The sequence below is a fragment of the Rosa chinensis genome, chromosome 5 (genome assembly GCF_002994745.2).
Source record: "Rosa chinensis cultivar Old Blush chromosome 5, RchiOBHm-V2, whole genome shotgun sequence".
NCBI classification, from domain to species: Eukaryota; Viridiplantae; Streptophyta; class Magnoliopsida; order Rosales; family Rosaceae; genus Rosa; species Rosa chinensis.
This window is the reverse complement of record NC_037092.1, coordinates 29,785,557-29,802,511: the sequence shown is the minus strand read 5'-3', so window position 1 is coordinate 29,802,511 and position 16,955 is coordinate 29,785,557. Positions and strand designations below refer to the sequence as shown.

Here is a 16,955-nt window from a genome sequence, read left to right as displayed (position 1 = left end):
AACATTAGAACTAGCACTTTGTAATCCCTATATATAGGGCTCCTATTCTCAATAATAATACACACAATTCTCTCATCAATTTCTCTCAATACACATATCCTTAAACAACTTGTAATTTTTCAAATAAGGTTTGTGCACATTTTTCTTCCTGCAGACCCAACACTTAATAAAAGTCTACCTAGTCTCGTCCCTAGAATTCTAATCTGGGGGGCGATATGTCAGAATTATTGTACTCAAACTTGTGGTTAAGGGCTCTCTAATCACTAGTCAATTGGATAGACTACATAAATTCAGTCCAATGGAAATAAGTGATGCGCAAATAGAAATAGCCAAAGCAAAAAGTTTCACTGAGAAAAACTAACCATGAGTTCCAGTATCAAAGCGTTTATCAAGATATTACTTCTCTTCCTTCTTCTCCCCTCTAGCATTTGCCAGCTTTCCCTTGACGCCCTTAAGCCAAACCTTCCCATCAAAGATGGTGACATTTTAGTCTCTAGCACGCAAATCTTTGCACTAGGAGCCCTGGAAATCCTCAGCACCGCTATGTTGGAGTTTGGTATAACAAAGTTCCAGAGCAAACCATTGTCTGGGTTGCGAACAGAGACAACCCAGTCAATGATTCCTATGGAGTGCTATCGATCAATGGTGATGGAGGCCTTGTCATACATGGAAAGGACCCAAGTACCCCTCTTTGGTCCGCAAACGTTACTCTCTCTTCACCATACAATTTTATAGCCAAACTTTTGGATACTGGAAATCTTGTTTTACTTGAGAATGGTAGCAAAAGAGTTGTGTGGGAAGCCTTCGATTACCCCTCAGATACATTGCTTTCCTTTATGAAGATAGGGCTGAACCGGCGGTCTGGGTTGGAGTGGCACCTAACATCTTGGAAGTCAAAAGATGACCCTGGAACCGGGAGTTGTACATATGGGATAGACCCCATGGGGTTTCCGCAGTTTTTTCTGCGCAAAGGTAGAGAAGCATTGTGGCGGACCGGCCCTTGGATCGGGGACAAATTGAACGCTCTACCTGTAATGACGGCTACCTTCTACAATGCAAGTTTTGTCAACAATGAAGACGAGATATCCTTAGTGTTTGCTATTGCTAAGGACTCATTGATCACAAGGGTGGTGATAGATGAATCAGGAATATTACAAGTGTTCGTGTGGAATGATCAATGGATCAAATTCTACTCCCACCCAACTGAGTGGTGTGATTACTATGGACAGTGTGGTCCAAATACTAACTGTGACTCAGAGAAGGACTATAAGTTGGCTTGCACGTGCCTACCTGGGTTCGAATCCAAATCACCTAGTTTGAGTGTTGGTGAGAGTGGATGCATTAGGAAAGCGGGAGCATCCACATGTCAAAATGGAGAAGGGTTCGTGAAGGTGGCGCGTGTAAAAATACCGGACTCATCTACGGCATATGTGAACATGAGTATGAGTTTGGAAGAGTGCAAACAAAATTGCTTGATGGATTGTTCTTGCACAGCTTACACGAGTGCAGATGATCGGGGAGGTGGGATTGGGTGTGTGACATGGCACGGGGACTTGATGGACATGAGGACTTTCTCCGATATTGGTCAAGATTTATATGTTCGAGTCGATGTAACTTCTTTAGGTACGTTCTTTATGTTTATAATACTTCACTAGCTAGAGCTAAATGTGGTCGTCTAAACAAACATAGAAAAATAGTGAATTTGGAGTATTTAACATTTAGGTTTGCTCACTTAAGGGTCAGTTTTAAGGGAATGTGAGAGACAAGTGGATCTCAACCACATGTATTAAATTTAAATACTGAAATTATAATAACTTAAAACTTGTATTTACCCGTAGCCGTCAGATGCATTTGTACCTCACATTCTCTAAAAAATTATTCCTTATTTGAGTAGCTCCAATTTAACAATCCATACTCAATTTAATTGTGGTAATATCGTAATTCTTCAAACCACATACTTAGGAATAGGAGGGGTCATTTTCATTTACGCTACCTTCATACTCATGAAATGCATGTGGGCGCGATTTGGTGTAGGTCTTTAAAAAAAAAAAATTGTATTTATGCTTTTTGTGCCTTTTTAGTTTTATTAGAATAACTATTAATATGCTTTGATTATGAGATTATATTTTCTAGACTAAAGGATGTTTTGCTCAATCTATATTTTGGAGAAGTCTAAGCACTTCCTTTTATATTATAAACTATAGATAGCAGTCCTGCTCAACTGGTCCCCTTTATATTATAGAACTATAGATAGCGACCTGCTCAATTGGTCAGTTGATTTCTATGCTCAGTCGTGCTTAATAGTGATGAAAAATAATAAGGCAGTTCAAGTGCTTATATATTAATTATTTTCCATTCTTGGATCTACATCAAACGTCAGTTGGGTAGTTGTACACAACTGACTACTAATTAATTGCACCAGAACATGACTCAGATAGATATATAGATAGATAAAGAGAAGAACTTACAGGCCTAACATCAACAACATCAACCCAAAAAGTCAATAACTAAACCAGACCCAACAAGGAACCTAGCCAACTCTATCCTCCAACAGCCGTTATCGCCAACATCCAAGCTGCCATCAAAACCACTGCGACCATTATTGTAATGTTCCTCTCTGCCTCTAAACCATAAAATTTCAATAATCACCAAATCTGATGATTTCCTAATTTTCAGGTCTTTGGATTTTTTTTTTCCGGTACTTTGGATTTTGGGTATTTACTTATTTCATACCTTCGTAGCTCAATATGCAAAGTTAGGTGGTTCTCTTAGCAAGAAGGCAAGGCTGGCAATTTCACTTGGATCTGTCACAGTTTTTATTCTCTTACTTACCCTTTATTGGTTGGTAAGGATGAAGATGAAAGGTAAATAAACTAGATCTTGCCTTCTATTCATTTATCAACATTTTTCACCTCACTTTTATGTAAACTCCCCAGTTTTGCATTATGAAATATCATCTCATGTTGCTAACTAAGCTTGACTATCTCAAGCTATGAATATGGAAAGCGTAGGCAAAATAAATATTCATTTGAACTTACTTTTTTTGTGTTTGATAATAGGTAAGCGTAGGCAAAATAAATATTCATTTGAACTTACTGCTCGGTCAACCTACTTCGAAGAAGCTACTGGTAGATTAGTTCTTGATGATAGTATAATAAACTCGGAGTTACTATTATTTCATCTAAACACCATAGCCAACGCCACAAACAATTTCTCCATTGAAAACAAGCTTGGAGAAGGAGGGTTTGGCCCCGTTTATAAGGTAGCTCCCCTTGTTATAATGTATATATGAAATAAAAATAAATAAATAAATTGGTTCATACGTTGCGTCAGCTACTCTCTTTGATTTCTCAAATTCAAATTTCAGGGGATACTTTACGATGGAAAAGAAATAGCCGTAAAAAGACTATCCAAGTTTTCTGGCCAAGGAGTTGAAGAGTTTAAGAATGAAGTTCTTCTGATTGCAAAACTCCAACATAGAAACCTTGTTAAGATTTTAGGTTGTTGTTTTGAAGGTGAAGAGAAGATTCTAATCTATGAATACTTGCCAAACAAAAGTTTGGACTCTTTCATCTTTAGTAAGTCTTTCTTTGTTATATATATCTACAATTATTATTTGTAAGTTTCTTCAAGCAAGCAAGAGTAATTAGTTACTCTATATTTCTTACTCTATCCAGATGAAACAAGGAGAGCACTTTTAAGTTGGACAAGACGCTTCGAGATTATCTCGGGGATTGCTAGAGGCTTATTATATCTTCATGAAGATTCAAGACTAAAAATTATCCATAGAGATCTAAAGGCCAGTAATGTTCTATTGGATAATTCTTTGAACCCAAAGATTGCAGATTTTGGTATGGCTAGAATATTTAGAGGGGAGCAAACTGAAGCAAATACAAAACGTGTGGTTGGAACATAGTAAGTTTCCCCTAAAATTAGAAAATCTCAGAATAACTTTTTGGTCTATGTGTTATCAAACTCTTAACAAACACTAAAGGAAGTACAAATAGCTTGTGGCAAGCATACCCAATATAACTGTTATTGAATGAAGCTTAACATTCAATTTTTGTGTTCTACAGTGGTTATATGTCACCGGAATATGCAATGGAAGGACTGTTTTCAATAAAGTCTGACGTGTATAGTTTTGGTGTTTTATTGCTAGAAATCATTACTGGCAAAAAGAATGCTGGTTCCTATGAGAAGTATCCATATTCAAATTTGATTGGACATGTAAGCGTGCAAGTCTGTCTATTTTCAAACAGTGACTATTATAATATACACCTACTTATAATGCTAACTTGATAATGACCAAACTATTTTCAGGTTTGGAAGTTGTGGAAAGAAGGTAGAGCTGTGGAAATCATTGATTCATCTATAGGTGAATCTTACCTTGTTAGTGAAATAATAAGGTGCATTCAAATCGCACTCCTGTGTGTGCAAGAATTTGCGACTGACCGGCCAACCATGTCGGTAGTTGTTTCAATGTTAAGTAATGATGCAGCTCTTCCTTCACCGAGATGACCCGCATTTTTACTGAAGACAATGAGTCCTAGTGGAGACTCATACAACAACAAAGGAGGTTGTTCAGTAAATGATGTTACATGTACAATTGTAGAAGCTCGCTAAAGATTTGTTGTATGTCTAGTGCAACGATAATCTAATTGAGCAACGTATGGAAGATTCTATTATCTTCCAATTGGGCTTCTGAGTTATAAAGAATGTAATTAGGGTGTTATCTTGAAGCATATAGAGATAAAGGTGATCTCTATCCAAATGAATATTGATTGTTAGTTCCTACCCCGTTGCACCCTAATATATTTGATTGTGAGTTTTGATACCTATAGTATAACTATGTCACCAAGAATAAGTAACAACCTTTTAGTGCACGAGCCAAGGTGCGACCCGACCAAAACATGGATCTCATAGACCAATATGCAAGCTACCCCATGGTGATCGAAGGTGGTTCATAATAGGCATCCCATTACATCTTGTAATGAGCTTGGGCCTCAAGGCCCAAACATATAGTAAAAAGTTCAAGTCACTCCCACAAAGCGGGAGACGAATCACTATACATTGTACCCCCAAGATAATTCATAATTTGTTGAATGGCAACTCAATTTGTTTATTCATAAATGCCACAGTACTTCAATAAGCTTTGATGATATTTTGCCTTGTTTTTGTTTTGTAAGCATCAACGTCAGATAAAATCAATGTGGAAAGATGTAACCGTCTAAGCGATTACTTGATTGGGAAGAGATATGTCAACAATGAATTATGCCCATGCGTTTTCATTAATAAGAGAAGTTGTGGTATATTTAGTTGAAATGAACCTAATTAGAACTTTAGATGAGTTAAAGGAAACTGCAGAGCACCTAAAATCTCAAATTCGAAATGAAAGATCTTGAGAAAACTCAGTTTTTCTGTGGTTTAGAACTTGCACACCGTGTTGATGGAATTTTGATTAATTGGCTTGCACACAAAAGATGCTTAGGCATTTTAATGAAGATAAAGTCAAGCCTGTTAGCACTTCCATGGTCGTTGGAAGTCTTGACCCTAAATAGGATCCGTTTCATCCTAAGGATGATGATGAAGACGTGCTAGAGGTTGAAGTATCCTATCTAAGTGCAACAGGCGCATTTTTGTACTTAGCATAATGCACAAGACTGGATATCTCTTTGACTGTGAACTTATTAGCTGGATATAGGTTTGCACCAACGTGATGCCATTGGACTGGTGCAAAGAATATCTTTCAATACCTAAAGGATACGATAGATATGGACTTATTCTTTCCCTACAGAGAGAAAAATAAGTCTGATATGATGTGATTTTGTGCTTAAATGCATTTTACGTGCAATAAGGACACGGTCATCAAAGAATTGAGAAATATTTAAACCTGGAAATATCATACCTAGGGGATCTTGAGCTAATTCAAATCCAATGATTTATGGATCACAAAAGTCACTTGTTAAACTAAACTAAAATTGGAAAATGGCTAAGTGAGACACCAAGTCTCACGCATACAAGGCTTAGGTCTCACTAGGCTTAAAAAGTAACCAAGAACACACCAAAATAAATTGGTAGGCTCAAGGCCTTATGGTATTTACAATGAAAAATGTGAGCAAATATTTGGGGGAATCGACTTTCTATTTTGTAAATTAAAAACTAGGAAATTAAAAATTGCAAAAAGTAAAGTGCTTGAAATTTAAAGGTTGGAAGACAATGGAAGGAATTGGGCACTAATGCATCCACTCCAGCAATCATTTACCGTAACAAAACAATTTTGGCACATAGCAAAAGGGAAATGGCACAATCCCTAACTCTAAGCTGGACTAGAGCCTTAGAGTGATAATGCAAATCCGGACTAGGGCATTCACATTCTCATAGTACAAAAATAATGTAAATCCGGGCTAGGGCATTCACATTCTCATCAACATACACATTAAGACCGGACTAGGGCTCCTAATATGCATATAATGGCATTAAGTTCAATTTTAAAGATTAACAATTTGCTCAATACAACATGCTCATTCATAAAATTAAGCCATTAATTAAATGAATTTCATGATAAAGACAAGAAACTAGTCATAAAATAGGCTAATTTCTATAACAAATTTAATTTCATCGAAAATTACGAAAAGTCATGAACAAAAAACCACAACACACTTTCATTAAGCACAAAAAATTAATGCCATTACATGGTAAAAATTGCTAGGGCTTCAAGCCCTAGACCCAAATAAGAAACTACTCACAATCCACCAACATACCCACAATGAAATTCATCAATTACAAGAAATTAAAGTAAGGAGAGTTAAGAAAAGAGGGAGAGATCGATCAACACTAATCACAACAACACTAAAAAGTGAGCATGACAAGATTGGAATTATACTCTCTCTTGGACCTAAACCCGAATGCTTGACCAAATGATGGAATTTGATTGAGCTATAGTGAAGAATAGATGAGAGGTGAGAGAGAGATGGTGGTCTTGGTGGTAAGGGGAAGAAAGGATGAGTGGCTGCCCTTTTTTTGGTCTAGAGGAATGAGAAGAGAGAATGAATACATGGGTGGGTCGGCTGGTATATATTCTAGAGAGAATGGAACGGAATGGATTATATGGTCTCGTGGTGAAAGAGAAAAGTAAGAAGACAAATGGGTGCAACGCTGTGTGGTTGAGAGCAATGACCAAAATATTGAGTATCAAGGAAATATCGATGGTCTGGAAAATGAAAATTTCGATATTGATAAATTTTCAAAGAATTGATGGAAATTCGGAGAAAATCATTGAAATTTGAAGTGAAACTTTGTGAACTTCTTACTTGATCAATTATCTATTATATTGGAAAAAAAAATGGTAAAGCTTCTTCATTTCATAGTGAATTATAGTAATTTAGAGTAAATGTTTGATGTCGCCGGTATAATATTTGGTACTTTTAGAATAAATAAGTCTAATAAGAAATTTTATAAAGTTGTAAAACTATTCAATCACTAAATACAATTGAATTAATATTACTACAACGTGGCAAAAGTATTTAGGAATGTTAGAGTCAAAAAACTAAAAATATATAATTGCTAGAAATTATATCTTAGAAGTTAGAGGTTTAAATTAATTGTCCAAAGGAATTAGTAATCTATTCCATTGAAAAAAGTACTAATATAAAAAAAGTACACAAGAACTAAAATCAACCCTAGTCGAGTTGGTTGGGGTGTTTTTTGACTTGATATCGGAAGGGACAGGTTCGCCTTTGTCAAGTTTTTCCTTTATTTTATTTGAGGAATATTCTCGAATATTCCCTAAAATTTCGTAAATATCACACATTTCCTAAAATATCGGGATATATCTCGAAACTCTAAAAATATCGCACGAAATAATGTTGGTAGGCATCCAAAATATCAAAGTCTCAAAAAAATGAAAATTTCGCCGATATTTCTGAGAAATTATTGATTTTTCAGTCATTGGTTGAGAGAGAGAATAGGAAGATATGATGCCACGTGGCAGCAACAAAATTGGAATAGTGGAAAGAAAGGAAAAAGAAAGGGGATTCATAAGTATGCTCAATGACCAAAATATCGAATATCGAGGAAATATGGACTATCCGAAAAAATGAAAATTTCAATGGATATCGAGGAAATATTGATATTGGTAAATATTTGAGAAAAATGATGGAAATTTAGAGAAAAACATGAAATTTTGAAATGAAACTTTAAGAGATGTTTATTTCATCATTTATCTACCATATTTCAAATTAAAATGTTAAACCAACATTACGATATAATGACTTATAATACTTTAATTAAGGTGAATACTAGTATGTTGAATCACTACAGATCTTAAAATATGATTTAATAATACTTATTATTATAGATAATTATTGTCTGAATAAGTCTTTATAACAGAGGAGTTTACTAAAAGTAGTAAAGTCAATATTAAGTGTCAACATATCTAATTTTTTATTAAAAATGTAGGGGCGAAAAATGAAGTTGCAAATGTGAATTGTGTCATGAGTTTAATGAAAATAATTTTCTATTCTATTTATAGATATAAAATTTTTAAAAGATTGAAATTAAGAACGGTAGATACAATAGCACTATGAGTTCTTCACGTATCAACCCATAGCACTGTGAGTCCTTCATGTATCAACCCATAGCCATCGGATGTTTCAGCAATGCTGGATTTACCGGCGGTGTTGGTTGGTTCAAAGTAAGCACCTGAGAGAACTAGTAAATCAAGCTTGAGCTCCCAGTCTATTTACTTATGCACCCACTCCTCTTCTCTTCACCATTATGGGAATGTCAGCGTAAGCACTTGAAGCTTAGGTCGAATCTTTTGGTTCAAACCCTCAGACAATGGTTGTTAAACCTAGTCCAGATGTCTCCAATATTTTTGGGGCCAAAGGCCAGTGTCTCTTGCCTTTGTCACTTGCAGCAAGTGCTCCAAACAATTGGTGAGTTCTTTTTCTGTACCAATTCATTTGGATTTTGAACCCAATTTAGAGCCGCCTCAACTTGAAGGACCTTTGGTGGTGTCACCGATAAAGAAGAACAAAGTTTTTTTTTTTTTTTTTTTTTTTTTGGGGGGGGGGGGTGTGGGGGGTGGATAGCAAGAACAAACCTAAGGCCAATGATGTCAAGCCTTGAAAGGTGAAGCCGATCTCAGTGGGTTTGAAGAAACCAAGAAAAAAGAGTACATTCAAGTGTGCTCCGGTTCTTGAAGAGGAGGAAGCAGAGACTTAATGTTTGTTGGCATCCTGGGGACACCCTTTTTGCTTAGGAAGGTCCTGTGAGTTTATGAATAAATATTGGACCTAGTTCGGTTTAATCTTTGGTTGTGTCAGGTTATTTCGTTATTTAAGGAACATCGATGTCCAAGACATTCTTACATAGGATTTCTAGTTTACTAGGGCCTCTAGGTGATAACTCATTTTTTAACATGCCTAACATTTTGTGTATAATATATCTCTCACTATATTTTAATGGATTGACACCTCTTTTTGATAAAAAATAAAATAAAAACCATTGTGTTAAAGGAAAAACATATTATGTGCCTTCGTCAAAGTAACTGACGAAGAGGGAATCAAGGAATCAGTGATTACCAATCAATCAGCATAAAAGATAGATCAATCAGCATTTAATATCATCATTGTAATCAATATTTCTGTTGTAATTTCTTCCCTATATAAAGGGACTATGAAATGAAATGAGTAGACCATTCCAATCCATTTTTACTTTTACACGTTATCAGCACGCTCAGAGCAAATAGCCAAGAAAAAAAACTCAAACCCTAAGAAGAAAAAGTTTTTCTTCTTTTGTGCAGCCGATCAAAAAAAAAAAAAAAAATCGTGCAGCAGCCTCCACGACCATCCCTCCGCGCGTACAGCCCAGCCTCTGACCCTTGTAGCAGCGCCTCCGACCCTTGCAGCAGCGCCTCCGACCCTTGCAGCAACGCCTCCGACCCAGCCTTGCTGCCTCTCACCTGCAACCCACCGGCAGATCCCTGCAACCTAACACCGATCGCAGCACCGATCGATTCCTGCTGCATTTCCCGATCGATCCCGACCTCCAGTCCACCGTCACTCCCCACTGTCGCAGCAACCACCGATCGCAAACGACGTAACAGCCCCGCCCCGCCCTCCCCGACCTCCAGACCAGTCCGCTCCTAAACCAGAAGGAAGGAAAGCCGGAGGAGGAAGAAGAAACAAAAAAAAAAAAGGGGCAACTCGGGCCGAAGTAAGGACCCGGCCCAGAAAGAAAAAAAGGGCCCAAAGAACAGAAGGCCCAGAACAGAAGAAAAAGAGAGAGAAAGGAGCAGGCCCTGCAGGCCCAGAAACAAAAAAAAAGGCCCAAAGAACAGAAGGCCCAGAGAAAAAAAAAACAAAAACAGAAATAGAAAAAAAAAAAACTTGACCCAAAGTAAAGGGGCCAGTCCAGAGAGCAGACCCGGCCTAGACCGAAAAAAAAAAAAAAAACAAAACAAAACAGGCCTTGCAGCCCAGAAAAAGAGAGAAAAAGAAAAAAAAAAACAAGGCTCAAAAGAGAGAGGAAGCGGCCCAGTTTTCTCAAGCATACAAACATCGCACGCCTGCATCAACACGCGCGTGCGTTATGATTGTTTTTCTCGAAACCAAGTATGTTCTCTTTTATTTTCATACTATGGTATATTTAATTATTTATTTATTTTTGAGCATGCTATTTTATTGCTTGTTATATATGTGATATATATTCGTGGAATCTAAAGCATGTGAAATTTATTTATTTTTAAGCATGTTTTATACCTTATTGTTTATACCTTTATTATATTTTGTTATTAAGCATGTTTAATTAGATAATTTTGATCATTTTAAGCATGCCTTGTTTTTATGTTTTATATAATTACCTTTAAGCATGATTATATATTTCATTGTTTATAGTTTATTTATGAAATTTTGAGCATGTTTTTTTTATATTTATCCTTATATAAATTATTCCTAAGCATGCCTTTATATTATGCTCTCATTTGTATTTTATGTTATGCATGATATATTCTTGCTATTGTTATATGTAGTATATAATTTGTTGTATATTTGTGAAATTTTGAACAAGCCATGTCATTTATTTTTATATATGCTATGTTTTATTATTAAATGTGTTATAGTTATTTTTGTAATACACCATATAAAATTCTACTTTGCCATGATAATGAAAATTCATGCGCATTTATACACACAAACATTACTGTGATAAATTATTTTCACATAGCATCGAAAAACAAAAATGTGACCATTACGAATCTTGATCTTGAAATCTAATTCATATTTTTGGAAAATAATACACGTGGATGTCTTTATGACTGCGTAATTTATATCTTCTCTCTTGTTTATGTAGATGGCTGATCCAACTAGACCTGAATTTGACATTTTGGACTCAGAAGGACTTGAGTACCATCGTTGGGTTTCCGATGTAGAAACTGTCTTTGTGGCAAAAGACTACACTGCCACCATCCAAACTCCCACTGACCCAAAAGACGATGGACCGTCTAATAAGGTGAAAGCAAATGCCTTAATGTTTCTGAGGCGACATATTGATCCTAGCTTACGCTGGGAATACCTTCAGTTGAAGACACCCAAAGAACTGTGGGATGCCCTTAAGGGACGTTTTGGGAACATTCATAACACCTTGCTCCCAGAACTAACCGTTTAGTGGAATGAAATCCGCTTGCTTGGCTACAAAAAGGTCAATGACTTCAACAAGGACATGTTGCACCTAAAGGCACGTCTAAATTTCTGTAGAAAGGAACTCACAGAAGATGATATGATCCAGAAGACTCTTTCCACTTTTCCTACTTCAGCAATTATACTAGCGAACCAGTATAGGCTGGAGTATGATAACAAAAGAATCACAACTTTCAACAAGTTGATCAACCTACTGCAAGTGGCTGAGAGGCATAATGAGGTTCTTTTGAACAACAATGCAAGGCCCGTCGGGACAAAGAAAATTCCTGAGGCTAATTATGGCAAAGTCAAAGGTGGAAAGAACCCCAATGAAAAGAGGGTTGGACGGGTTGATCCCTACCCACGTGGCACCAATGCACCACGTGGCAAGGGACGTGGGGGTCGTGGTATGGGCCGTGGAGGCCCTCCCAATGTATGGCGCAGAGATGGTGGTGCTGGCCCTAGTGGTCATGGAAACAAGGTGCAAAGGGCACCCAAGAACCCTTCAGTCAAACCTGGTAGAGTTGGTAATGAACCATGCTATAGATGTGGAGTCATGGGGCACTGGTACAAGAATTGCCAAGCAAGCAACCTGGTTGCAGCCACTTACAAGAGGTATAAGGAGTCTAAAGAACAAGAGGCTCACTATATGGAAGAAGGAGGCCATGACCCAGACGTCAACCTCACATTTACAGACTTCAATGGCAACAAGGAACTTGCTCAGTCAATGGATGCTTCAGATTTTGACTGATCTGCGTTATTTATTTTATTTTCCAAAACAGTTGTGAAGGCATAATGCCTCATTTTTAATTAGACTATTGCGTAGTCTTAAAGTTTATTTTCAATAATTGTTTGAATTAGATTTCTGAACAAGACATTGATTTGATTATCGTTGGCTTATTAATAAATTTCAGATTTTATTCTGAAGCATTGAATTTATTCGATTTTTATGTACCACACATATTCACATGGTTCGAAAAAGCACTATAAAGATGTAAAGCAATACATCTAGAGAAAAAAATTATTATTAGAATGAAAAAAAAAAAAATTCATTCTACTAAAATAGTCATGCTCTAAAGAATATGAGTTATATTTTCAAAATTAATAATATATCCCATTTATTTGTAGGAATGAATCGAGGAGAAATCGAGTGCTTAGTTGATAATGGGACTACCCACACCATATTAAGGAATAGGCAATTATTTATTGAATTAATAGCCTATAATTCCTCTGTGACTACGATGATTGGATCATCACAAGTAATAAAAGGGTGAGGAACTGCCAAATTTTTGCTGCCTAATGGCACAACATTTAAAGTCACAGACGCTCTATATGCACCTAGAGCTAATCGAACCTTATTAAGTTTCAAAGATATTCGTGCCAACGGTTATCATGTAGAAACACACTGTGAGAATGGAATTGAATACCTTTATATTACCTCTAATGAATGTGGAAGGAAACGCATTTTAGAGAAACTTATGAGTCAGTCTAGTGGACTGTACCTCACTACGATTCGGATCATTGAATCATATGTTGTCACCAACAATGAAATGTGGGACACTGACTCATACAGGCTTTGGCATGACCGCCTAGGGCACCCTGGTCGTGACATGATGATCCGTATTTTGAAGAACTCACACGGACATCCCTTCTTTCGAGTGAAAAATAAAATGGGAGAAAAATCCGCCACACTGAAAGGTGTCGGTCCTCGTATTGCTCAAATGCAGCCATTACATTCTGAAGTACCAAAAGCACTACCTCCCTCCCATTATGCCTCATTGACTATTTCAAAGGCATATCACTCGTTTTGCAAAGCCTGCTCTTTAGCAAAAACAGGATCGAGACCTTCCTATGCTAAAGATACAAAACAAAACATTCCATTCTTACAAAGGATACAAGGAGACATCTGTGGACCTATCTATCCAGAATGCGGACCATTCAAGTACTTTATGGTTCTGGTGGATGCCTCGACACGCTGGTCACATGTCATTTTATTGTCCACAAGAAATGCTACATTTTCAAAACTCCTAGCACAGATTATACGCTTAAGGGCTCACCACCCTGATCACCTATCAAGTCTATAAGGCTTGATAATGCTGGAGAGTTTACATCAAAAGCATTTGATGATTATTGCATGTCTATTGGGATCGATGTAGAGCATCCTGTACCCCATGTGCATACATAAAATGGTCTCGCAGAAGCCACCATCAAAAGGCTACAAATGGTAGCTAGGGCATTGGTTATGCGCACCAACTTATCTATATCTGCATGGGGTTATGCAATATTGCACGCAGCTTTACTCATTCGTTTCAGACCCACTACTAGCCAACCATTTTCTGCGTACCAGTTGGTAACTGGATATGAGCCTGACATTTCACACTTACGCATATTTGGTTGCGCCGTATATGTGCCTATTACACCCCCACAGCGCACTAAAATGGGTCCTCAGAGACGATTAAGTATTTATGTTGGATACGAATCTCCAACGATTATCCACTATTTGGAACCCTTGACAGGCGATCTCTTTACCACTGGATTTACTGATTGTCACTTTGATGAGACAGTCTTCCCGTCGTTAGGGGAGATAGGAAAAAGGATTTTCCAAGGGAACGACATGAATTGTCGTGGTTTGTTCCCACTCTGTCTCATTTTGATCCCCTCACTTCACAATGTGAAAGTGAAGTGAAAAGAATAATCGATCTTCAAAACGTAGCAGATTCGATGCCTGATGCGTTTACTGATATCGCAAAAGTGACGAGATCACATATACCAGCTGCAAATGTGTCTGCAAGGTTAGAAGTCCCCAACAAGGGGCAAGGTGCCACATATAGAGGCACTACAACCACACTTAGTGGAGGTATGGTTGAGGCCGTGGCTCCTCAAAGGAAGAGGGGGAGGCCAGTAGGTTCGATTGACACTCACCCAAGGAAGAAGAGGGCGAGTAAGGCACAAACTGATCCATTAATCATCAATGTAGAGAATCCCTCTCATGAGATTGTCTCTGATTATAGTTATGTCCATGAATCAATACTGGAGGACGCTCCGATGTTTGAAATGATTCCAGAGAACAAAGAAATCTCAATGGATTATGAGAGTGCGTATGAGTTGATAGAAAGATCTTCCATACACATTGATGATGTATTTGCATACACTGTTGCTCAAGAAATCATAGAGCACGATGATATCGAACCACGCTCTGTTGCAGAATGTCAACAAAGAGCAGATTGGCCTAAATGGAAAGAAGCAATCCAGGCAGAATTAGATTCTCTGACAAAGAGACAGGTATTTGGTCCGGTAGTGCTAACCCCACCAAGTCTAAAGCCTGTAGGACATAAATGGGTCTTTGTTAGAAAGCGTAATGAGAAGAATGAAGTCCTGAGGTACAAGGCTCGCCTTGTGGCACAAGGTTTCTCCCAACGCCCTGGAATTGACTACGAGGAGACATACTCTCCCGTAATGGACGTTATAACGTTCCGCTACTTAGTTAGCTTAGTAGTTTCCGAAGGATTGGAAATGCAGCTCATGGATGTGGTGACTGCATATCTCTATGGGGATCTAGATTCAGAGATATATATGAAAGTGCCTGATGGCCTTACATTACCCAAGGCAAGTGACTCTAAACCACGGAGTGAGTTTGCAATTAGGTTGAAACACTCACTTTACGGATTGAAACATTCTGGGCGGATGTGGTATACCCGTCTAAGTGACTACTTGATTGGGAAGGGATATAAGAACGATGAACTATGCCCCTGCGTATTCATAAAGAAAACAAGTTCCGGATTTGCAATTGTAGCAGTATATGTCGATGATATGAACATAATAGGCACTCTTGATAAAATAAGAGAAACCGCGAGCTACTTGAAATCTGAATTTGAGATGAAGGATCTTGGGAAAACTCGATTCTGTCTAGGCCTTGAACTAGAACACCGAGTTTGTGGAATACTAATCCACCAGTCTGAGTATGTCCAAAAGATGCTCAGGCGATTTAACATGGACAAAGCGCATCCTGCTAGCACTCCTATGATCGGTCGAAGTTTGGATGCAAAGAAAGATCCATTTCGTCCAAAGGAAGATGACGAAGAGGTGTTGGGAGCTGAAATTTCCTACCTAAGTGCAATAGGCGCATTATTGTACTTAGCCCAATGTACTCGACCAGACATTGCATTCTCAGTGAACTTGTTAGCTAGATTTAGCTCAGCGCCAACGCAGCGTCACTGGAATGGTATCAAGAACATTTTCAGATATCTAAAAGGAACCATTAACTTGGGACTGTTCTTTCCCTACAGAGAGACAAGAGGGACCGTAGATGGAACTGCAATCCTTGAAGGAAATATTGACGGTGAAAGTGCCACACACTACACCGAAACGCCAAATGATATTTTGGTTGGTTTTGCTGATGCTGGGTACCTGTCTGACCCACATAAAGGTCGTTCCCAAACTGGTTATGTATTTACCATTGGGAACACGACGATATCTTGGAGATCAACCAAGCAAACCCTTGTGGCTACCTCCTCGAACCACTCAGAGATCATCGCTCTACATGAGGCGGTTCGTGAATGTGTATGGTTAAGAGCTATCATCACACATATTCGAGGGACTAGTGGTTTGAGTTCTACCACTGAAGAGCCTACTTGCATTTATGAAGATAATGCAGCTTGCATCGAACAGATGAAGATATGATATATCAAGGGTGATAATACAAAACACATATTGCCAAAGTTTTTCTACAATCAGCAACAACAGGCCCTCCTCAAGATTCAAGTAAATCAAGTAAGGTTTGAGGAGAATGTGGCAGATTTGTTCACCAAATCATTGCCTCAGGCCATATTTGAGAAACATGTGAAAAGCATAGGAATGCGAAGACTTTCCAAGCTCCCTTGATTAATGTAAAGATCAGGGGGAGGTGTAGACGTCAGGGGGAGTCTAACACACACATGTCATTCTCAAATGTAGAAGGTGCGTTGTGCTCTTTTCCTTCGACCAAGTTTTATTTTTTGTCCCACAGGGTTTTTATTGTTACTTGGCAAGGTTTTTAGTGAGGCAACAACTTATGCACCATTTCGTCTTTGACTTGGCACAAGGGGGAGTGTTAAAGGAAAAACATATTATGTGCCTTCGTCAAAGTAACTGACGAAGAGGGAATCAAGGAATCAGTGATTACTAATCAATCAGCATAAAAGATAGATCAATAAGCATTTTATATCATCATTGTAATCAATATTTCTATTGTAATTTCTTCCATATATAAAGGGACTATGAAATGAAATGAGTAGACCA

The 16,955-nt window shown here is 37.8% G+C and overlaps 2 protein-coding genes across 2 annotated transcripts; both read left to right on the top strand.

Annotated features, from left to right (window-relative positions):
* Positions 1-363: 363 nt before the first annotated feature.
* Positions 364-1,736, top strand: LOC121048882 (G-type lectin S-receptor-like serine/threonine-protein kinase At1g11410). Its single transcript, XM_040505814.1, has 3 exons — positions 364-681; positions 843-1,623; positions 1,723-1,736. Exons 1-3 carry the CDS (start codon positions 364-366, stop codon positions 1,734-1,736), a joined length of 1,113 nt encoding a protein of 370 aa, XP_040361748.1.
* Positions 1,737-2,851: 1,115 nt separating this feature from the next.
* Positions 2,852-4,549, top strand: LOC112203603 (G-type lectin S-receptor-like serine/threonine-protein kinase At1g11410). Its single transcript, XM_040505813.1, has 6 exons — positions 2,852-2,864; positions 3,060-3,262; positions 3,368-3,515; positions 3,678-3,915; positions 4,077-4,227; positions 4,321-4,549. The coding sequence occupies exons 1-6, from the start codon at positions 2,852-2,854 to the stop codon at positions 4,516-4,518; spliced, it is 951 nt and encodes a 316-aa protein (XP_040361747.1). The 3' UTR covers positions 4,519-4,549.
* The last annotated feature ends 12,406 nt before the right edge of the window (positions 4,550-16,955 follow it).

Coding starts and splice junctions, on each gene's coding strand:
- LOC121048882 (XM_040505814.1), top strand. CDS start 364: ATGAGTTCCAGTATCAAAGCGTTTATCAAGATATTACTTCTCTTCCTT. Junction 682..842: donor CATACATGGAAAGGACCCAA/GTACCCCTCTTT, acceptor TCCTTTATGAAG/ATAGGGCTGAACCGGCGGTC.
- LOC112203603 (XM_040505813.1), top strand. Junction 3,516..3,677: donor TTTAGGTTGTTGTTTTGAAG/GTGAAGAGAAGA, acceptor TACTCTATCCAG/ATGAAACAAGGAGAGCACTT. Junction 4,228..4,320: donor ATTCAAATTTGATTGGACAT/GTAAGCGTGCAA, acceptor AACTATTTTCAG/GTTTGGAAGTTGTGGAAAGA.